Source organism: Notothenia rossii, assembly GCF_949606895.1.
Source record: "Notothenia rossii genome assembly, chromosome: 2".
NCBI classification, from domain to species: Eukaryota; Metazoa; Chordata; class Actinopteri; order Perciformes; family Nototheniidae; genus Notothenia; species Notothenia rossii.
Window position 1 is genome coordinate 89,428,789 of NC_136904.1, and position 23,975 is coordinate 89,452,763.

The window sequence follows — 23,975 nt, forward strand, 5'->3', positions numbered from 1 at the left end:
GGATCCATCTACAGTTCTGTCTGTTAATTGTTTCTTCATTCTGCAAGGCCTCACTTTCTACTTGTGTTTTTGGAGAAGATATTATCATACCATCATTTTTATAATCTGTCGAGGTTTGGTTTCAGACTCAAGAGCAAAGAGAGAAATATGTGAAAGATGGAGTTGAGCTGAAGAGGGAAAAGCTCACATCGCCTGAATGTCTCTGCTGTGAAATCATAACTGAGAGCCGAGACGCTGATAGTTTGGCTTTCCTCGTTTTCAGTCAGTCTTCATCACCCAGAAACACTCAAACAGCTCCCAGGCGAGGGTGAGGTCACTCTGCCCCCCCCCCCCCCCCCCTCCGTCACCCCTCCTGCTCTGTTTCATGCTCAAACTATCTGGAATGTACATGTGGAGTCCATTAACGCCGGACCGAGTGCAGAACTATCCGGAAAGCTGTGAAACATGTTGGACCGGGGCCGATATGGACTGCTCTTATAACAGTTCCTGAAACTAAACACACAGCCGTCCGTCTCCTCTCTAACGCACGCAGCATCATGGAGGCCATCAATCACTGTGTGCTTATTAATGCATTCCTAAACATCTGCTGACTGTTGCACTCCAGGGTGAAGAATGAAAACAGAGTATTTGTAATTAACACAGCGGGAAAAAGTCAACACAGATGGACCTCTCGTTTAAAGGTCGCCTTTTATACACATGTTCAGGTTCATATCAGTATGTAGTGTCTCTACATGTCTCCATGCTTTAATGTTCAAAAAGCTCTTTATTCTTCTCATACTGTCTGTGCTGCAGCACCTCTTTTCACCCTCTGTCTGAAACCAGAGCCCAGTCTGCTCTGATTGGTTAGCTGGCCGGCTCTGTTGTGATTGGTCATACATGTGATTAAAGTAACATGCTCATGACACATTTGGATGTTAGTAAATATATTCCATCTTGTTTTAATTACACTGTCAGCGTGATTTAAAATATCTAGCATTGACACAATGGTGTTAGGCTGTAGTGTGTGTGTGTGTGTGTGTGTGTGTGTGTGTGTGTGTGTGTGTGTGTGTGTGTGTGTGTGTGTGTGTGTGTGTGTGTGTGTGTGTGTGTGTGTGTGTGTGTGTGTGTGTGTGTGTGTGTGTGACATCAGAGGTGTTAAATATGTCATATTAACGGAAATCGCTGGGCGATCGTTAACTCTGTCAGAGCTCCACAGAAAGAAAAGTCTAATAAAAAGTGACAGTGGAAGAAGTATGTAATGTGAAAAGTGAAACTGTTGCAGATGCTACAGATGTGAATACTTGTCTGTGCCAGTGTGTGTGTGTGCCAGTGTGTGTGTGGGAACTCACCGAGTGTTTCCATGGTGATGATTTCATCCTTGCAGAGGCGCTGGCAGGTCTGGTTGTCCGCGAGCCGTCCAGAGTTGAAGAGTCGGCACTCGATACACTCCCTGCAGCAGAGGAGAGAGCGTTAAACGGATCTACAACTTCGACTTCAGTTAAACATTAGTACCTGTATCTTTATTCATGAGCTATGAAGCACTCGGAAAGCCCACATTCACACAAAGCCTTCTTCTAAATGTGTTTGTTGTTTTTACTCTGGGTGCGTCAGCTGTGAGAAATGCCCCACTGCGCTGCGTACAAACACAGCAGACTGTAAACAGCTGGGAACACAAATAAACTGCAGTCAGTGACCTTCATTGCTGACGCTGATGTTGAGATAATGGGGAGTTTAATCATTGAGGCGAGACAAAACAACAGAAACACCTCTCTGTTCGCTGCAAAGCACATTCCAGAGTCCACATGACTACATCAAAGCTGCCTATTTGTTGTTGATCCAATGCAAGAATATCAAAAACACAAATACATCTGATTTACCGACTGCAGTGAAACCATTGAAGTAGTTTTTAAATGCAGTGTCATGTTACACTATTACATACTATTCAACTATTTTTCTCGCTGTTAACGTACAATGTTGGCAGCTGCTCAGCTTCATTGCAGGACTATTGGATTAGACTGCATTAGATTTAAATGGGTGTGCTGAATAAACTGAAACTGAATGCATATTATATATTGAAAATATATTTAAACAACTCATCTAATGCAAGTCTCTACAAAAAACGATTAAAAAATATATATAATTTTGACAATGTTTAGACTAAAAGAAGTTAAAAAAGAAAAAAGGGAAATGATTGTTCTTACACTAAAACCCTAATATCAAACTATTTCTCTTGCTATAAGCTTGAGACTGTTGCTCAGCTTAATTGCAAGACTGTTTTATTAGACTGCATTCGTTTGAACTAATTATCAATATTAAAACAAATGCATATCAAATATTGTCAGAAATCAATTAAAACCAGCACCTTTCTAATGCATGTTTAAACTACTCAACTAATGCCAGTCTATTAAAAAAAAAAGTATAAAATAATTATAATTTAGGACTGGTGTGTGACACGGTTTACTTAAAACAAAAAGGTTCAAATGCAGAGTCATGTTACACAACTATCAAAATACTTCTCATGCTATTATATTAGCTTGAGATTTGTTTCTGCTGCTCAGCTCCACTTCATCTGTAAAAACCTCCTAACTGCTGTTACAGTTGACGACATGTCTCTAAACTTAAGCCAGAGGTCAAAGGTGGTTCCATAAAGATTTCCATGTGTATGTTAGGATGACTCAGTAGTTATCCTGTCCTCAGAAGACTCCTCTCTTTTACTAGACGTTTGACAGGCATTTGACCTCCACCTCTAACATGAGACCACACCGAGAAACACTGAAGTTCAAGGGGGGGGGGGGGGGGGGGGCAACGGTTTCATTTCTTAAGGTCACAAATAGCATGAGAGTTCTGAACAAGTCTGTTAGGACCGCGGCCATCAAAGCTGAGATTAGTCGATAAGTGAGTGAGTTATGTGGAGGTTTTTAGTCTTCATGGGTTCGATGGTTTGACCTTTCCCCTGTAGACGACTTGAGTTGACTGAGGGCACATTGTTTAATTTTCCAAATGTCCTCTCACATAATAAACCCATCCACTGCCTCTATACAGGATATAAGCAGGGGTGCACATAACTGGTACGCATGCGCGGCACAAATCTGAATTGCATAACGTCACTTGTGTCACTACGCGCCTCTGCGTACCTCAAAACATCTAAACAAAACACATATTTCGTCTACACATGTTTCTTGTCAACACTCAATGGAGTAAACTACGAGACATGTAACAAAAAACAAAGACATTAAGAAGCTACGTTGCCGTTTCGCTCCCTGCAAAAAATCTTGGGACTTTCTGTGACTGACTGAACTGGGTGCTGGCCGAGCCGCGCAGGACATAACCGACGGACCTGTGAAGCTTTACAGGAGGCGGAGGCTTAGATCACTGGACGACAGAGTTGGTCGCCGTGTGCACAGACAGGGTTAACGTCAGTATGAACAACAGAATTGTGCCAAAACTCTGCCAACTGGCTGCAGTGGGAGACTCCCCTGTGCACACTCTGTGCCCCGCGCACACACTGGAGAACTGCGCAAAATCAGCTGATCACAACGTTCACGCTCTGTGGTCAAGATGCTGCAGTTTTATTTACAACAAAGTGGAGTAAAACACACAGCTGCAAACTTACTCAGGGTGTTAATGGAAGAGTTTGAAATCAGACAGAGGTAGAAGAAGCACTCAGATCTTGTGTACAGTAAAAGTCCTGCATTCAAAATGTTACCCAAGTAAAATTAGAAAAGTATTATCATCAAAATATAGTTAAAGTACCAAAAGTAAAAGTTGTGCAGATTGGTCCATTTCAGAATAATATATATGATATGTTTTATCATATATATTATTTATATTTATCAAGTCTGATTTAAGACTTGATTATATTACACATCATTCATCCACATCTGTAAAGTAGCTAAAGGTATGAAATACATGTAGTGGAGTTGAAGTACACCATTTACCTCTGAACTGTAGTGGAGTAGAAGTACAAAGTAGCATCAAATGTCAATTAGGAAATGCAAGGACTTCACAGTTTTGGCAACAAGTTTTGGAGAAAGCAAATTGGAGGCTTAAAAAGAGACAGGGAGGTGCATCTTCATCATCTAGCATGCAAGAAGTGTAAATAGAGGACAGTGAAGGAGACACTGAGGAGGACCATGCTTCGTGTGGGGTGAGTATCAAACGCTATCTCCTGGTACTCATCTGAGTAACTCACTCAAAAAGTTATGTGCACCCCTGGATATAAGCATCATAACATACAGGGAAATGTAACTAGGTATATTTACTCAAATTTATTTTCATGCTACTTCATACCTTAACCCCACTACAATTCATATTTAAAGTGGACCTATCATGCTATATTGGAAACATATATTGTAGGACCATACCTATACAAAACATGTCCGTGAAGTGTTTTGCTTCAAATACCAAACAGATCCCTCATTGCAGCCATGCCTCATACTGCTCAAACCCCGCTTTTGCAGCCCTGTTAGAGAAACGCGGGTTTTGGGTGCTTAGCTGTAAAAAAAAAAAAGAGGAGGCGGAGCTAATGCCTGATCAGAATTCTACCGGAGATAAAGTTAAATTCTGCTTTGATAAAACGCCATCCTGTTCTAAACGACATCAAGGATTATTTCTGAAACAGTATGGAGCTCAAATGCTTTTTCTCTTGCGGGTTTATCACAAGGTGAGTTCCTTTTTTATTTCCTGCTTTCTAAACACATGTGCTCTCCAGTACAGGTTAGCTCTGAGTGTTAGCAGTGCTTGCTAATGTAAACAAAGACGAGATTACGTCCAAAACACGTCAGGCATTGTTTCTGATAGCAACTTTCTGTGGGTCCACCGCCGATTTGACGTTATATCGGACGCAAATCTGTATCCGCTCGTTGTACCCCCGTTTTTAAAAGATTTGGGTACGCAGGAAAAGAGAAAGGGTTTTATTTTCTGACACTGCTTGAGTTCCCCGACACACCGGGGACACATATTTATGTATAAAAGACATCACAAAGTGCATTTTGCATGATAGGTCCCCTTTAAGTTGTTTTATGAATTCTTTTTTTTGCATGGTTTTGTCCTGAGTATCATCTTTTATACTACTTTATAATACTACTCCACTACAATGAAAAGGAACATATTGTACATTTTTTACATTTCAGGTTAGTAGTTACTTTAGATGAGTAACACCTCTAAAGCATGCATTTTATACTGTATAGTATTAACATAACAGAGTACTAGCATAACAGAGAATAGAGAATGTATCCAGCTTAATATTAGTACTTTTACCTAAGTAAAGGCTCCAAGTGTTTCTTTCACCACTATAAACAGAACACATGCGCCCGATTGTCGAGTGCCCCGATAAACATTCCTGTTGTCATCTTGCAATCTACTCATTTATAAATAGTTATCAACGCAATATACTGTATTTCATTTTGTCTTCATTTACATTATTTTATTTCATATTCTGTTCTTGTACATATCATATTCTATCTACGCTGGGAAAATACTGAATGTACTCTTCCAGTATCAGAGTAGCACCAGATAACAAAGGTATCCCAACTGTAGCTGTGGACATATCAGCATGTAAAGGACACTGCTCAGGAACTACCAAATGCTCTGTATGTGATGACTACTTCCATTCTTGAGAGGATCATAATACATGGATCCTGAGATTGAAGCTCAAGCCGGTGACGAGTGAGATTTTTCTAACAATGTTTATAAAACGGACAAGTCAAATCAAGCAATCTGATTGGTTCTTAGCCGTGAAATAATGAGCGTATATCACGGGTAGAATTGTAGTTACTTTTCACAAGTCAGTATCCCTCCGCGTCTGAGAAAAATCTGCAACCGTTACAGCTGTTACATATTACGTCCGTTACGAAACTAACTAGCTAACAAAGCTTAAGATGGAAACATTTAAGGTTAACTTCGACCTCCGGGGTGGTCTTACTATGGAGGAGTGGATTGAGGAGTGCCTATCTCCAGGAAAAAAAGCACCTAAACGACGACATGCAGAGCTACGTGAAGAGCAGATAGACCAACTGGAAAAGTACCACCATTCAAAAGCTTTCTGATGCGGGTCTTGAAACAAAGCAGAGAAATTATGACCGTTAGTAGCCAAAGGTGCTAAAGCTCTCTCCAGAGCTACTGGAAGCCCAATCTCGGGGACCGGAGAAAGTGGAGCAATATTCTCGCCACGCCAAGCAACAGCCTCGAACAACCTCAACCTATACAAGTGACCACGTAAGCCATGCTACTGATGCTGGACAGTTTTTCAGTGGATGCACAATAAACAGCAACATACACATTAATGTAAGTAAACAGCCAAATAATGGATCAACGCTCTCTGTCTAATATGTTCGCTTGCTGTTAGTGTTGTTGCATAGCAACCACCTTGCACTATGTTTTGTGCAGAAGGCAACGGAGGGACTATTTTATTTTGAACATCATTATTTACTAATAAAAACTATTTAAATTAGAGTGTGTATTTTTCTTTCATATTGCCACACTTGGTAACCGTTTTATAAAAGCAATAGCTCACTTCAGGCGTGATATATGTTCATTATATATATATACGGCCTGTCGTGAGCTATTGCTTAAATATACTTTTTGCACTACTTTTTATTTTGTAATTTTGTATTTTATTATATATGTTGGACGGTTGGAGGAGCTCAGGTCAGAAGAGTTTCATTGCCATTTCTACACTGTAGCTTTGTGCATATGACAATAAAAAAAATTGAATTGTTGAACAGTTTTTGCCTCCATCAGGGATGTGAAGTGCTCATTTGAGTGTGTTTTGATCATGCAGTCTTTTTGTACCTCTTGGTGCCACATGCATCGGGGCAGGTGGGGCACTTCTCACAGGTGTCTCCGAATGCCCCCGGCTCGCTGCACTGACAGCGGCCGCACACACAGCTCCCTCTGCCGCTGCACATCTGCCCGTCGTCCGCGATGCAGCTGGACGTCTCCGTGGAGCAGTTACAGTTGTCCCCGATGAAGCCTGCGTGGCATTTACACTCCCCGCAGTGACATTCACCGTGACCTGAGTGAGAGAAGAGCAAAGAGGGGGTCAGAAATCACAAATAAGACACTGTTCAAACAAGGTACTCTTTTTCAGATACTTCCAAATTATCCTTACACACTTAGGTATTCTGGAAACTAATACTTGTTGTAAAAACACTTTGAGGGACCTGTTGTTTTTACTTATCGTCACAACAATCCAGAAACTCACAACACATCAATCCAGAAATTCTTTTTGAATAAGTTTAGTTAAAAAAATCAAAAAAGAAGAAAGAATATATAAAATATTGCAAACTAAAATGTAGGTATACGATATAAAATATATAAAACAAAATGCATTTGTGTCAAACAAGTCAGGAGGAATGTAAACAGGGTACTAAAAACAAGTCATAATTCATGTTTATGATGCTCCAGAAGAATTCCCCTTTCTGGAACGCATTCTTCCAGATTTAGAGCCTGGCTGCAGGGATTCGCTCCCATTCAACGTTTCAATAAATCCTGAAAGGTGTTGAAGTCAGGCCAGCACATTTTGTTTCCACATCGAACTGGGAAAAGCATTTCTTTGTGTAAAAAAAGAGCCTTGAAAAATGCCATTAATTGATATAGCATTACCTTTCATTTAAACTAAGGAACATGAAAGAAACAAGCCAAAAACTAAAATAAAGAAAAGTAAAGAGAAACTTTAAACAAAGAGTTTGTGACAAAATCCTACAAGCAACGAGTCCAATGAACACACACACACACACACACACACACACACACACACACACACACACACACACACACACACACACACACACACACACACACACACACACACACACACACACACACACACACACACACACACACACACACACACACACACACACACACACACACACACACACACACACACACACACACACACACACACACACACACACACACACACACACACACACACACACGCTGAGGACCACTAAGTTTGTTTGGACTCTGATTTCTCTCGGTCGTTTATGTGACCGCTGAGCCTCTGCAGACAAGAGCGATCTTGATGGAGGGAGGACAGCAGCTGGAATCAGGGAGGCATTACATGACAGGCTTATTTCACACTATTTGTTCCAGGACCCTCCACAAAGACTACACTCAGCAGGCTGCTATCGTAGAGGGATAAGCAGCAGACAGGAAGACAGCGGGTCGAATCAGAGAGTTTACAGTCTGTATCTGGAGAAATATGCAGAGAAATAGCAGGAAGAACATCCGTACTGAGAGGCGACGGACACACAAAGGCAGCTGCTGGTCTTCAGACCCCGAAAGGACGGCTGGTGATGACCCTGCAGCGGGAAACTGATCCAACAGAAATCCCAAAAGGATCTGAGCAGTTGTAAAGAACAGCATATGGCTTTATCATGGATCCTAAAACCTCCCAAATTGCGTGAAACAGATATTTCTGGATGTATTTTAAACACTCTTGGACATCAACAATTAGTACATTAACCAATCCTTTAGGATGTAAAGAAAAATAAATAAGCAGCTACTTCGGTTTTGTTTTTCTGTTTGTTCAGACAGGAAAATCACGAGAGCATAAACTCATTTCAACGCCCAAAGATAGGTGGAACATTTATTCATTTAGACATCAAAACAATAACAAAAGACAGAGTTTGACGTTGTGAGGTATCGTTGAAAATACGGGTTGTTGTCTTTGACACAGTTTAAATCTGATTTCCCTCAATGAGCCTGGGATTTTAGATTTCCATTGCCAAAAAATGACACTGAACTCTTTCTCTGGAATCTTTGAAAAAAACCAGAGTCAGAGATTAAACCCAGATCCTCTGAGGTCAGAGAGAGACTTCTTGAAAATGAACAGGAAACATGAAGTTTAATCATCAATCCGGTGGTCAGGGTTGTGCAACGTACTGTCTGGACTTGCTTACATTATTCCAGTTTTTATATTAACATGTCGCCCTCCTTAATTACGAAATTTGGTCTGTGCATTTCCAGAAAGTGGACTTTGAGACTGATCACATTAATCCTTCTTGTTTGTCCGGGTCTGGAGCACCACTCCCAAACTGAGTCATGGTACCAACCCTGGGAATGTGTCCTGAAATGACACCTCAGCTCACGCATTCAAGAAGGCGAGACATTTACTATTTTATTGATGATATGAGGGGATACAAAAGTGCAAGTTCAGCTTCTTTAACATCGGCTTCAACACGTCCTGACGAGCTGCTGTCAGATCGGCTGTCTGCAAGCACTATGTTTTTGAGAGGGATTATGCGTGTCTGAGCACATGTTGCACAGCCTCTTGGTTTGGGAAGAAGTCGACTGGTGCACTGGTTTGAATTTAAATCTGCAGGAGTGATGGATAACTTTGCTAATATGAGAGGGTGTCCGCAAAAGTCACAACTGTGCAGTTACTCTGAGCTCTACAGAGCGTTTAAGTGTCTTTCAGCTCATTGTTTTGGTGCTGCCACCCACACAACCATACTGCATTGCTTCAGTTTCATTTCCAGATGCAGCAGCCTATTTCAGCAAAAACTAATCTCTAATAAACCCATCGACATCAACTTCCCCAAACCAAACGGGAAACGACAGCTGGTGAACACAGGGCCAAGTGCTCGGATTGTCTTAGGGAAGAAAGCATCTAGATGTGCAGCTCCACCAACTTGGAACAGTTTGCAAAAAGAATGGAAAACTACCAAGTTGGTACCACTACAGTTGCAAGAAAAAGTATGTGAACACTTTGGAACTTCCTGGATTTCTGCATAAATTGGTCATAAAATGTGTTCTGATCTTCATCTAAGTCACAACCATAGACAAACACAGTCTGCTTAAGCTAAAACCACACAAACAATTATATGTTTTTATTGAACACACCATGTAAACATTCACAGTGCAGGGTGGAAAAAGTGAACCCTTGGATTGAATAACTGGTTGACCCTCCTTTGGCAGCAATAACCTCAACCAAACGTTTCCTATAGTTGCATATCAGACCTGCACAACGGTCAGGAGGAGTTTTGGACCATTCCTCTTTACAAAACTGTTTCAGTTCAGCAATATTCTTGGGATATCTGGTGTGAATCGCTCTCTTGAGGTCATGCCACAGCATCTCAATTGGGTTGAGGTCAGGACTCTGACTGGGCCACTCCAGAAGGCCTATTTTCTTCTGTTGAAGCCATTCTGTTGTTCATTTTTTTACATTACATTGCATTTTTTTTTTTAAGATGCCCTCACGAATGTCCCGATGTTGTTACGATCAGAGCCGAATTTGAACATTTCCTTTATCGTGTGTCCATCTGGTTGTTTTATTGCACAACAAAATCATGTAAACATATTATGTAAATAACCCAATTTGTGTTCTGTGAAACTAAAAAGGATATAATATATTATTTTGAAGGCGAGGAAGTTGTTGTTGCTGCTATGGAAACAACATGACGGAGAAAACTTAATATCTTCTACATATAAAGACGGAGAAGAACAAAGTCTGAAAATATCAGTACAGTATCATAATACTTTAACATAATTGTTTGTGTTACTTTCGTTGCAGTTGGATGTCTTAATGTAATGTAAATGTTGCCTTCGTGTGTGGTTCGGGGCCATCTTCGTGCGAAATTCACAATTCCATATTCGTGTGTCCATCGGGTGTCAATTTCGGGACAGTTGTGACAGGGGCTTTAGGGAATTCAGACAACCACAAACCGAACATCCTCTCATCTGCAAGCAGCCATTTCATTCTACTAGAATAATGTTCCAAATAAGGGATTCAGACATTGTCATGCTATATACAAGCAGAGTGAGTGTGCTAGCTTATTTCTTATCCCTGCATGAGTTAAAGTTGTCTCCACTTTGCCAGACTGTCAGGTTCGGCCTCTTTATCTGAAAGCTTTTGGCTCACATCACTAAATCTCTTGAGATGAGCTTCAGCATACTTGTAGCAGCACTCAGCACTACAACAGCGCATATTCAATAACCTCATGCCTCAAAACAGATGTTTGGAGCAAGTGCACAGACTCGTTGTCCCGCCATTCATTTCTGTTATTGAGCCGCTAAAGCATTGTTCAATTTCTTCTGGCTGTACCATGTCGGAGAGATTAAACACTGCTAGTGATAAACACAGCTGTGGAAGAGGAGGAGATATGTTTTCCTTCCTCTTTTGACACACATGACGTTTCTCTAGACATTCAGGAGAAACACAACTTTCTGACGACAGAAAAAGCCGTTTTCTCTTTTCCTGAATACATCTTTTAAATCGGTTCCTGTATTTAAGAAACATAATGCGGCAAAACAGCTGATCGTTCCAGCTTTCTGTTAGCTCCACTATCAGCAATGGAGAGTGGTATTGAAGGAGCGTTACATAGTCTGAAAGTGAGTTTTAAAAGCACACTGGCATGGCTTTTTAAGAGCAGAATTAGATTTGTGTGCAAGGGAGGAATATATCGTGAGTGCAACAGAAGATTATAACATGCAAGAGAAATTGTGTGACTGCTTTTGAGTGGATCTAAAATGTTTAAGAGACATTAAAACAGATGGAGAGGATCAGGAGTGCAGGAGAATTTTGGGTTCTACGAGAATATGTTGAAATGATGTAATGCAGCGGTGTCAAACTCAAGGCCCGGGGGCCAAATCCGGACCGCAACCTAATTTGATGTGGCCCGCAAGAGCTTGCAAAGAATATAATATACAATACAATTGGTGTAATTGTTGAATGTTTACTTTCAATTATTTGCTCTAGACTTCTGCTTTCAGACGTAGTTATTTAGGAAGATATTAACAGATCTGATAATAATCCAATGCAGGGGCAACGATGTAATATAATACATTATTTAATATACATTATATATTTACATATGTATATTTATATAAATTACAACCGGCCCTTTGAGTGTAACCATAATGCTGATGTGGCCTGGGATGAAATGGAGTTTGACACCCCTGATGGAATGTACTGTAACCCTTTAATTTACACATACTGTCTGCTTGGATACATCTGTATTCATCCTGTGAGATGTTGTGTGAACCTGCTGATCTCCTGAACCCCAAAAGAGCCCCGTGTTCTCAAATGTTGACTTAAAGACCGAGGAGCTCTGAGAAAATGTTGACTTTGTCGACTCGTCACCGTTCTCTCATCCACTGTGGCAGAACAATAGCAAATAGAAACGGGGTCTCCTTCTCATGCTGTTCGAGGGGATTACAGATCACTTCATTCACATCTTGCTGAGCTGGATACAAAAAAAAGAAAATAAATAGGGAGAAAAGTCAATCGCTTTTGATGCATTGCCTTTTACATTACACCACTGGCTTTTATTTTAATTCCTTTTTTAAATGCTAGGTATTGGACTATGATGGATTTTTAATGCGGATTGTGATAAAAAGCCCCTCACAATACATTGATTGCAGTGAATTTCCATTATGGGTATAATCCTGAATATCTTCACATTGTAAAAGCTATCAGTCATACTATCATTTAAACTAAGCCAGCATTAGATACAGAGCAGAGACAGCCTGTTCCTAAATGCATTCCCACATGTTCTGCCTGGAGAGAGAGGCTGGATTTTAAAATCACATTCGAAAAGGCTTGTGTAAATATTTGGAGATTAACTGAAAAGGAAATGAGCAGCGGGGTTATTTTTAGAGGGATAATTGTTGCACCATATCATGCAAATGTGGGCGAGAGCTCTAAAAACAAACATGGGATAAATCGAATGCCGATCTTTCAAAAAAAGCTTTCAAAACAAACAAAATGTCGCCAGAGTAAATTATATCTGACATCTGGAAGCAACAGAGCTTTGTGCGTATCAAAATATTTTCCATCCGCATTGACAGAGTGTACCGAGGAGCATTTGAGACATTATCCACTCGTCTGCATGCTTTGTGAGGAGAAAACAAGCGAGACACAGATGTGTTATCCTTCAAATGTCTACAAACCTGCTCCTATTGTTTTAAAGAGTCCTCTCCTGCTGATGTTCAGGTGTATATCAGTATGTAGTGTCTCTACTTTAAAGAGTCCTCTCCTGCTGATGTTCAGGTGTATATCAGTATGTAGCGTCTCTACTTTAAAGAGTCCTCTCCTGCTGATGTTCAGGTGTATATCAGTATGTAGCGTCTCTACTTTAAAGAGTCCTCTCCTGCTGATGTTCAGGTGTATATCAGTATGTAGTGTCTCTACTTTAAAGAGTCCTCTCCTGCTGATGTTCAGGTGTATATCAGTATGTAGTGTCTCTACTTTAAAGAGTCCTCTCCTGCTGATGTTCAGGTGTATATCAGTATGTAGCGTCTCTACTTTAAAGAGTCCTCTCCTGCTGATGTTCAGGTGTATATCAGTATGTAGTGTCTCTACTTTAAAGAGTCCTCTGCTGCTGATGTTCAGGTGTATATCAGTATGTAGTGTCTCTACTTTAAAGAGTCCTCTCCTGCTGATGTTCAGGTGTATATCAGTATGTAGTGTCTCTACTTTAAAGAGTCCTCTCCTGCTGAGGTTCAGGTGTATATCAGTATGTAGTGTCTCTACTTTAAAGAGTCCTCTCCTGCTGATGTTCAGGTGTATATCAGTATGTAGTGTCTCTACTTTAAAGAGTCCTCTCCTGCTGATGTTCAGGTGTATATCAGTATGTAGTGTCTCTACTTTAAAGAGTCCTTTCCTGCTGATGTTCAGGTGTATATCAGTAAGTAGTGTCTCTACTTTAAAGAGTCCTCTCCTGCTGATGTTCAGGTGTATATCAGTAAGTAGTGTCTCTACTTTAAAGAGTCCTCTCCTGCTGATGTTCAGGTGTATATCAGTATGTAGTGTCTCTACTTTAAAGAGTCCTCTCCTGCTGATGTTCAGGTGTATATCAGTATGTAGTGTCTCTACTTTAAAGAGTCCTTTCCTGCTGATGTTCAGGTGTATATCAGTAAGTAGTGTCTCTACTTTAAAGAGTCCTCTCCTGCTGATGTTCAGGTGTATATCAGTAAGTAGTGTCTCTACTTTAAAGAGTCCTCTCCTGCTGATGTTCAGGTGTATATCAGTAAGTAGTGTCTCTACTTTAAAGAGTCCTCTCCTGCTGATGTTCAGGTGTATATCAGTAAGTAGTGTCTCTACTTTAAAGAGTCCTCTCCTGCTGATGTTCAGGTGTATATCAGTAAGTAGTGTCTCTACTTTAAAGAGTCCTCTCCTGCTCATTTTCAGGTGTATATCAGTATGTAGTGTCTCTACTGGGACATGTCTCCATGCTTTAATGTTCACAAAGCTCTTTATTGTCCTCATATTTCCTGTGCTGCAGCACCTCTTTTCACCCTCTGTCTGAAACCAGAGCCCAGTCTGCTCTGATTGGTTAGCTGGCCGGCTCTGTCGTGATTGCTCAACCGCTTAGAGACGTCACGCCCCTTAGCCTATCACGTACAATGTGTTGGAGAGCTAGCCAATAGATGCGTAAGTGTCACATAGTGATGTCATTATGTTACAGAAGTAAACAAAGGAGTCCAATGGAGGAAACTCCCTCTAGAGGTACACAGGGATTTGATCCTACATGCACACAAACTATATAAAACAATACAGGAAAGGGGAAGCACCGAAAAGCAGAATAAGGCCTCTTTAAAGGAACTGTGCATTATGTCTCGTTTTGTGAATTGGAGTTTTTCCAACTTGCTGTTTTTGGATTTAAACCATTTTTAAGCAACATGCTTCTTGCTGATTTGAAACAGACGGATACACATAGATGTCGAGGGAAGATTCTTTATCCAGTCATGGATGAAACATGCTCAAAGCTGCAGACGACGTCGCTCTGAACTCAGTGACCCTCATTGGGAAAGCAGTGCGAGATTTGAAGTGGTAGCATGAGGAGGGAGAGGATGGAGGGAGGAAGAGCCCCCTCTCCTCCCCTCTGTTGATGTAAAAAAAAGAAAACAGTCGCTTCCTGCAGCGGCGGTCAAAGAGCTGCTGTGTCCCAGAGGTTGTGTGTGTGTGTGTGTGTGTGTGTGTGTGTGTGTGTGTGTGTGTGTGTGTGTGTGTGTGTGTGTGTGTGTGTGTGTGTGTGTGTGTGTGTGTGTGTGTGTGTGTGTGTGTGTGTGTGTGTGTGTGTGTGTGTGTGTGTGTGTGTGTGTGTGTGTGTGTGTGTGTGTGTGTGTGTGTGTGTGTGTGTGTGAAGAAAACATGCCCTCTAACCTCTCCAGTTGCAGTCTGAAGCTTTGCCCTATGTTCTGCTCTCAGCTGATGAAAAGCCTCACTGAATATTTCAAATACTTGTGGTGCACCATGAATCGCCGCTCAAGAATTCGTACACTTTGAGACAAAAAATCCCTGGGGAGGATGAAGAAGGCGTACAGGCTTCACTTCCTGCCTGCCCGTTTCCTATGGGAAATCCTGCACTCCTTCATTGGCAAACCTGCAATTAATACTGCTACAAAAATATGGATTATAAAAAGGTAAATATTGAACCAGAGGAGCGGTCTGTTTCAAACTGAAGGGTATACAGACCTCTGTTTCAAACTGAAGGGTATCCAGTCCTCTGTTTCAAACTGAAGGGTATCCAGTCCTCTGTTTCAAACTGAAGGGTATACAGACCTCTGTTTCAAACTGAATGCCACTTTTTCCATGAAAAGAGATCGGGACATCATTTATAATCTGAATGAACACGGTGTACTGTGGTATGTTGAAGAGGATACTTTAGTTCTTTTTTATATCTTAGTTGAAGCAGGACGCTGTGGTTGTAATAGTTTAAAATGGGGACAATGATGCACTTTTGGACAGTCTTTTCTGGAAGGTTAACTCACCCCTGAAACGCCTCCATTAGACTCATTTGTTTACTTCCTGAACATAGTGACATCACAATGCAACAATTACGCTTCTTTTGGCTAGCGCTCAAACACAGTGTTCGTGATAGGCTAAGGGGCGGGACATCTCTAAGCGGTTGACCAATCACAACAGAGCCGGCCAGCTAACAAATCAGAGCAGACTGGGCTCTGGTTTCAGACAGAGGGTGAAAAGAGGTGCTGCAGCACAGACAGTATGATAAAAATAAAGAGGTTTTTGAACATTGAAGCATGGAGACATGTAGAGACACTACATACTGATATACACCTGAACATCAGTAGGAGAGAACTCTTTAAAGTAGAGACACGACATACTGATATACACCTGAACATCAGCAGGAGAGGACTCTTTAAAGTAGAGACACTACTGATATACCACTGAACATCAGCAGGAGAGGACTCTTTAAAGTAGAGACACTACTGATATACCACTGAACATCAGCAGGAGAGGACTCTTTAAAGTAGAGACACTACATACTGATATACACCTGAACATCAGCAGGAGAGGACTCTTTAAAGTAGAGACACTACATACTGATATACACCTGAACATCAGCAGGAGAGGACTCTTTAAAGTAGAGACACTACATACTGATACACCTGAACATCAGCAGGAGAGGACTCTTTAAAGTAGATGCACTACATACTGATATACACCTGAACATCAGCAGGAGAGGACTCTTTAAAGTAGAGACACTACATACTGATATACACCTGAACATCAGCAGGAGAGGACTCTTTAAAGTAGAAACACTACATACTGATATACACCTGAACATCAGCAGGAGAGGACTCTTTAAAGTAGAGACACTACATACTGATATACACCTGAACATCAGCAGGAGAGGACTCTTTAAAGTAGAGACACTACATACTGATATACACCTGAACATCAGCAGGAGAGGACTCTTTAAAGTAGAAACACTACATACTGATATACACCTGAACATCAGCAGGAGAGGACTCTTTAAAGTAGAGACATTACATACTGATATAAACCTGAAAGTGAGCATAATGTGTCCTCTTTAAACATAATTGCTTATTAAAGTTATTTAGTTTAGATAAATGTTTGATATCTTGAGCTATATGATAGAAACTTTTTACTTCCAGCAACATTATGTCACCATTGCAGTCCAGTGTAGTATAATTCAACAGAGTTCACAGAGGCGGTCTTTGTGATAGACAGAGTATCGTAGTAGTAGTAGTTAGAGTATCTAAAAAGGTCTTAAATGTGCCACTATACACAACATAGGCGTTTTGGCATTCCTTTCAATAACACCACATCTAGTTTGAGTGGTCGCTGCTTCCTTGTCCGATATAGTTTTTTAAAAAGCCAGTATGTGAAATGACAGACTGCTTTGTGTATTAACTTTAGAGAAGCTTGGGCTAGACAGATATATCGTGCGGCCCCTCCCGGCCCCTGGGAAGGAAGCAGAATATGAGTGTGTGATTTTAAAGGAGAGCTGTGACAGCAGAACAATATCTCAGAAACACTGCTGCTATAATTACACGCTGCGCTGCGAGCAGATTACTGTTTTGTCTCAGGCTCAGACCGCTTCACAGGCTGTTTACTTTCTTTGTGTTTGAGAAATAAAAACATACGGAGAGAAATTAAACAGAAGATGTTTAGATGCATTTATTCCGAGGTCACTCCGTGCCCAGCTGAAGGCATGGTTGTTAGCTCCAGCAGAAGGTTCTGTTTTTGGTTTGTTTGCTTTTTTGTATATTATGAAAAAACTACTGACCTGATTTTGATGTTTAAAGGAAACTTAAAGGAAAGGTGTAGCCGAAGCCAAATCCGAATCCATAAGAAATTGGAATTGATACCAATCACAAAGCAGATTATTGTTCTCTTATGGAAACTTCCTTGAGAGTCAGAAGTCTCTTTAATTCGTTTTTGTTAAATCTTATTATAATTTATAAAAGCTACAAACAGTAAAAAGGGGCATTTTTGTTGGACATTATTCCCAGGTTTCTACTTTAAATCCTCCTTTTCAATATTCTACATGTTTTATTTTACATTTGCAAAATACAAACCGTGTGAAATGACCAAATGCTGGAAAAAAAATGTGTACCTTTCCGAGCACAAAGAGGAAGCGGTGTTTTTTACAGATGAGAGCTAATTTCACATGAGGAAAACTGTTGAGTACAAAAATTCAACTTATTTAAACATTTGGAAAATAATTGATAGAAGACTTGTGTTTTCCTTCTTTTTAACACACACACACACACACACACACACACACACACACACACACACACACACACACACACACACACACACACACACACACACACACACACACACACACACACACACACACACACACACACACACACACACACACACACACACACACACACACACACACACACACACACACACACACACACACACACACACACACACACACACACACACACACACACACACACACACACACACACACACACACACACACACACACACACACACACACACACGTAAGGGGGGGGAACAAAGATTGTTCTGTTTCCAGAGAGGTGCAGAACTTTAGTATTAAAAGAAAGAAAAGAAACGTGAGTAAAATGTGGCAGGAGTAACAAGCGACATGCAACTGATTGGTGTGCAGGAGAACATACTTTATATATGAAAGTATAAGTCTAAATATCAATCAGGCACACAAACACACACTTTTTTTGTAACGTCACGTGAGGCTGGTGTAGAGAAACCTGCACTTTTGCGGTCAACCATGATTCCAGTCTCTCAAACTCCACATCAGCAAAGCTCTCCTCACCAGACCGTCAAAACCAGAAGTGATGCTTTCAATAAGACCGTCAGGAAAACCACAAAAACAACCAGCAGGGAGAGACCTCTCAGTATCTCTGTGAAACCTCCCGAGTGACAGCGGCTTCTCTTAACAAACCAAACTGCTGATCAGGCAAGGGGGGGGGGGGGTTTCCACAGAGAAGAGACAGAATAACATCTCTAAGCACAGCTGGAACCACATTTTTATATCATTTTACCCCCGAGCAGAGATCTCATTTACTCCGGGACAGTGAGGCTTTTAACGCTGCCAGTCACATTTTCTGTCATTCATGAGGAATGATTTGCTTCAGGGCTGCATTTCAAACTGTCCTGATAAGACGAGAGGGAGACGCAACACACTGAGGCTCTTCTGTGTTCCTCTGCTGACACACAGATACTGAACATACCCAGCAGGCAAAATAAGCAAACTCAATAGAGAGGAAGTGGTAATAAATGTCAGTATCAAACGGCTATTTGAGCAACTAAATACTGCATAAGATTAATTGCGCTTTCAAGAGGCTCGCATTAAATTGAAGCCGGATAAAACCAATGGATTAGGAGGATTTGATTCCACTATGAAATCCAGATCCGTCAGTAGCAACATCCAGTATTACAGCTCAGTGCGAGATATATAAGCAGGCGAGAGAAGTGAAACATCTTTCTGTGAGGAAATGTGACTAAATGAAGCCCATGTCTTAGGTTCCTTCCCTAGTACACACATAGTAGAACAAAGTACGGGAAGTCATTGTCTTTGAATGGAAGATATATTCCAACTAACTGTTTCTAAAGTCTGTACTAAACTGGGAAAAAGGAAGTTTAAGATTCGTGTGTGTGTGTGTGTGTGTGTGTGTGTGTGTGTGTGTGTGTGTGTGTGTGTGTGTGTGTGTGTGTGTGTGTGTGTGTCTCTCTTTCTGTCTGGGTAACACAGCTAAAAAATGTGGGCTGTTAAAAAGTTCAGGCCAAAACAAGCTCTGTTTTTGTGTGCAGAGCCAAGCTGTTCATCATCAGAAATAAACAGAGACTAAATCTGCTTTTTATGAGACGTGGGGGGTGAACGCCTTCAGACACACACTTCTTCTTCTTCTTCTTCTTCGGTTATGTTTGAGTGCCAGTAAAAGACGAAAAGTGCCACAAAGCCTCCCGCAGACCCACCAACACTAGAGGAACATGCAGAGGGCTCTGACGTGTGATTTATTTACACATCACATTGCTGACAGACAACAGTCATTAGCAGCCATGCAAACAGTGTTTACCTCTATAGGACACCTTAACATTACGCACAGTGAGCAGGGGACAAAAGCCTATAAAAAGAAGAATGTTAAATGCTGACATTTGCAGCGTAAGCATATCAGTCGTTGACACTGCTAGGAGATACGAGATAATTATCAACAACTAAGAATAGGTAGGGATTCTGCAAGCTGCGCATATTTTACTCCAGGCTACAAAAGTCTTCAGTCCCTGAGGCATCTGTAACCCTTTATTTCAGCTAATAAATCTGAGATGTAAAGGGAGGGATTTATATTTAATACACAGAAATGGGGCATGGCGATAAAATCTTCTTTCTGATTATATAAGAAAAGCCATATAACCTCTATCACAATACAGCGTGTTTTCTGGTCATCCAATAGATGAATAGTCCTTATGAAATAACCACTTGAGCTTTGAGCATCTTCTCTTCTCATCTTCTCTCCCTGAAACCTTTTAAAAAGCTGAATTCAGGAGCTCTTCTTTATTTATTTTCTCATCAGGGTGCATGGATCAGGCGGCTGAGATGTGAAACACTCACAGCTAGCTGCTTTGAGGATCTAAATCCCATGAACCAAAAGCCTGACAGATTTTAAAATAAGCCCTGAAAACAGCTGCTGAGCCCACAAAATTAAACCCAAACACTTCCAACACTTCATTTTCAGCCCTTTTAAAAAGAAACATCTGGAGAGTGAGGACTGCAGGTTTATCAGACTCTCCCTTTAAAACATGTAGCACACAACGGGACGCTGTTTAACTAACTGGAAGTATTGTGTTTGGTTGAGGCGAAAGGCTGCAGCTGGGTCGAGCTACAGGATGCAGGACATGACTGACTACACCGCCCGGCTCGTAATTTGGTCCGAGTCTTAAGGCCCTGACACACCAAACTGACACCAAAGAACACGTCCCGACGGAACACGACTGTTGTGTCGCCTCACGTCTCCTGCTTCTTGGCCAACCGTCGCACTGGAACACACCGCAAAGTTTAGCCGACGGCCAAGTAGCACGTACGAACTGCGCATGCGTGAGTGGCAATAACTCTCCTTACCAGCAGGCGGCGGTAGTGTGTATTCGTCATTCAAAACAGGCAACAACCGGAAGACAGAGAAGAAGAACAGACTCCGCGATATAAACAAACAACAAATAGCGTGTGCGTTCCATTTTCACTCTCGTCCATCGAAAACATGTCTCGTGCGGTACTGGAGCTATCAGCCATTAGAGTGTGACATTCTTCGTGACTTCTTAAAGCGTTTGTTTACGTCCCTCACTTCCGTTTTTCTTCTCATGCACTGATTCTCTAGCTGAACAGCCAATCAGAGTGACTTATTTGGCCTTTCATGGCATACAAAGGCCAAATAAGGCGTGTCACGGCCGACGGTGCGGGACACACCAAATTGAGTTTGGGCGACAGGGCTCGCTTCGTCGTCCGACTAACACCGAGACGCCGATAATCGGCCTGGTGTGTCCGGGCCTTAAAACGACTGTGACGTTTAAGATCAGATAAGATGAGGTGGTGAGCGTCTGTATCCACTCTTGGGCTCAATCAGGCATTACACTGACTTTTTACTAGGGATCAGAAAGGGTACGTTTGTTTAATGTTTGGCTCGAATGATTCAGACATTTGTGTTTTAACATACATCTCCTCTGGGTATCACAGTGGAGTCCTAAACCTGGAAATGAGTCAGCAATTAAGCTCTTCCGTATCCCCTCGTCTCAAAGTCAACAATTTTTGTATTAGTTTTTGGTTAGATGCCTTAAATAAGGTCAATGGTAAACACGACCAACGACGTGGAGTGAATACCCCACTAGTGCATTTTAAAATGGCGGTTGTTAACAAGTGTCCAAATGACACGACTAAACGTCATTACGCCAAACATTAGCTGCCGTTAGCTTAGCGCTGGTGACATGAAGTCATGTGAGAGTGATGTATTTAGTTTGTTGCCTAACTTTAGATGTATACGTGGGGAGATTGCTTCCAAAGCCGTAAAGGTGGTGTTAGCAAGTGGAGATTATCCTGCTGAACAAAATGTATAAGTATCTGAAACCTAGCGTTTGCCACTGAGCTTATTTTCTGCAAATATTTTCCTGCGAGGCCAACCAAAATATGTGATCACTGCAGCCCTCTATTTCAGGGATGTGTGAAAGGCCTTTAGCGTCAGGTAATACATGGAGACTGTTGCTGTGAGGCCGGGGTCAAACTGGGGACAGGCTAGAAGTCTATTTGATCTACCTAACCTCTTTTGTTACAACTTTAACTCCAAGTACACCCAGATGAAGTCAGAGTGAGGCCTCGAACATACCACAAGTCAAAGAAACACCTGCAGGTTTCTGTTTGTAGACTTCATTAGTCTCACACACAGCGGTAGGTTCAGGGTGCGGCCTTGAATCTGCAGAGCTTCCCAAGAGAAAGCAGAAGTCTTTGTCTGTGTGGTCAAGTTCAGTCAAGTCTCAAAGAGCAGAGGAGGAGTCGTCCGGTGTTTGTTTTGCCCCGAGGGGAGGAGGGCTGTCAGCTGCTCAGGTAGCTTTGTGTAGTCAGACACTGCTTTTAAAATATAATACACCCCGAGGCCACGTTCCCATCCAACATGGAACCCTGTCTGTCTGTCTGTCTGTCTGTCTGGTCTGTCTTGTCTGTCTTGTCTGTCTGTCTGTCTCTCTGTCTCTCTGTCTCTGTCTGTCTGTCTGTCTGTGTGTGATGAGTCAGCCATCAGATTTACTGCAACACTCAGCACATATTTGATGAGGAAATGATATGTTGAAATGTGTAATAAACGCTTCTTGCCGTGACTCCGTCTTCCTGAAGCCTGTGTATGTTATGCTCGGCTGTGATAAGACATCTCTAGCAGCAACTTGTTAGGAGTCTGATGAGTAAATGAGATTCATGCTGGTTTCATTACAATAGACGTGGTCACTGAGTCACTGAGCTGTTCGTAGATATGATGAGTTCACGCTGTATTGTGCATCGGCTGACTCCGGTTCAGTTAAAGGTGTTGTTTTGGGTGAACCTGCTTAGTGCAAAACATGTCATTTTGAGAAGACACTTACAGGGTTAATCGAGTCAATCAAGGAAATCTGACCATAAACAACAACTTTGATGGAAGCCTTAATATCTTTTTGTTTACAAAATCTATTCACCCTGACATTAAAAAACGTATGGTGAAGGAATAGAAGAGGATGTACTGTATCTGTGTCTTAAAGGTGGAAGACGTGCAGACAAACTAAAACCTCAAAGTCCAAACGTCTATCAGGTCGTAAGAGTCTGACTGCGGGTCAGTGGGCTGATTGATAACGGTTCTCAGGCACCTCTCTTTTAGCACCTGGGGCTGCAATTCACTTTTTCTTATTAGTAATTATTAGGTTTATAATGATTTTAGAAAATAGGAATAAATGTCCAACACAATGTCTTTTTAAATGTCTTGTTTAGTCAGTGTTAAACCCAAAAATATTTGCTTTGATATGACATAAAACTGAGAAAAGCCTTCTCTCTTATCAAAATACTTTTCTCTTGATCAACTGATGGTTTCAGCCGACAAAATGAATATCCACACACTGATATTTTCTGACATTCAGCTATTTTAGTTATTTAAAAGGATTGAAGTGTACTTTTCAAAATATACTGTTTTTCTCATCGCTTTTTATTATATTTCTTGCATTTAAACGTAATAATTAAGAGCTCCTTTTAACGACTGAAACAATGTTCTTACCCACAGCTTTTAAAACATGTGAAAAGTGAACATTTTGGACATACTTAGCTTTTATAGGACAGCACATGATATTTACTGTTAAATGTCAGATTGTTGAACTGAAGCATTTACTGCAGGACGTATCTTTTCACGACCATATGTAAACGGTCATCGTCTAAAACGTTAGCATATGTTATCTCTTTGTTCAAGGAAACAGCTGATGTACCAGACATTTCGTCTACTTCATACTCATCATTATTTGCCTTTAAATGCGTTGGTTGTTGGTGCTTTTCCCTTTGCAATCTTTAGTAAGGCTTCACTGCCCTCCTGACCCACATCTCGTCTGCAGCTGGTTCTAAATAATGATCTAAGAGCTCAGCGGTTTTCCAGAAATAGCATGACTTTAGTTCCAGACACAAACCCTCTTTTACCCCATAACTAACCCTGCTGTGTCCTGTGAGTGCATGTGAGCCACGTGTGTGTCTCCTTATAGGGTAAACGGAAACATGTGTGTGTTG

General features: G+C 41.3%; 1 protein-coding gene across 1 annotated transcript in view; it reads right to left on the minus strand.

The window, feature by feature from the left end:
• The window catches only part of itgb5 (integrin, beta 5), a 53,331-nt gene that overhangs the window by 6,150 nt on the left and 23,206 nt on the right, over nt 1-23,975 (minus strand). Inside the window, exons 10-11 of the mRNA XM_079665824.1 lie at nt 6,772-6,994; nt 1,329-1,429 (exon numbers count right to left, since the gene is read on the minus strand). Of these exons, the coding sequence (XP_079521950.1) occupies nt 1,329-1,429; nt 6,772-6,994 (324 nt within the window). The remainder of the gene's footprint in view (nt 1-1,328; nt 1,430-6,771; nt 6,995-23,975) is intronic.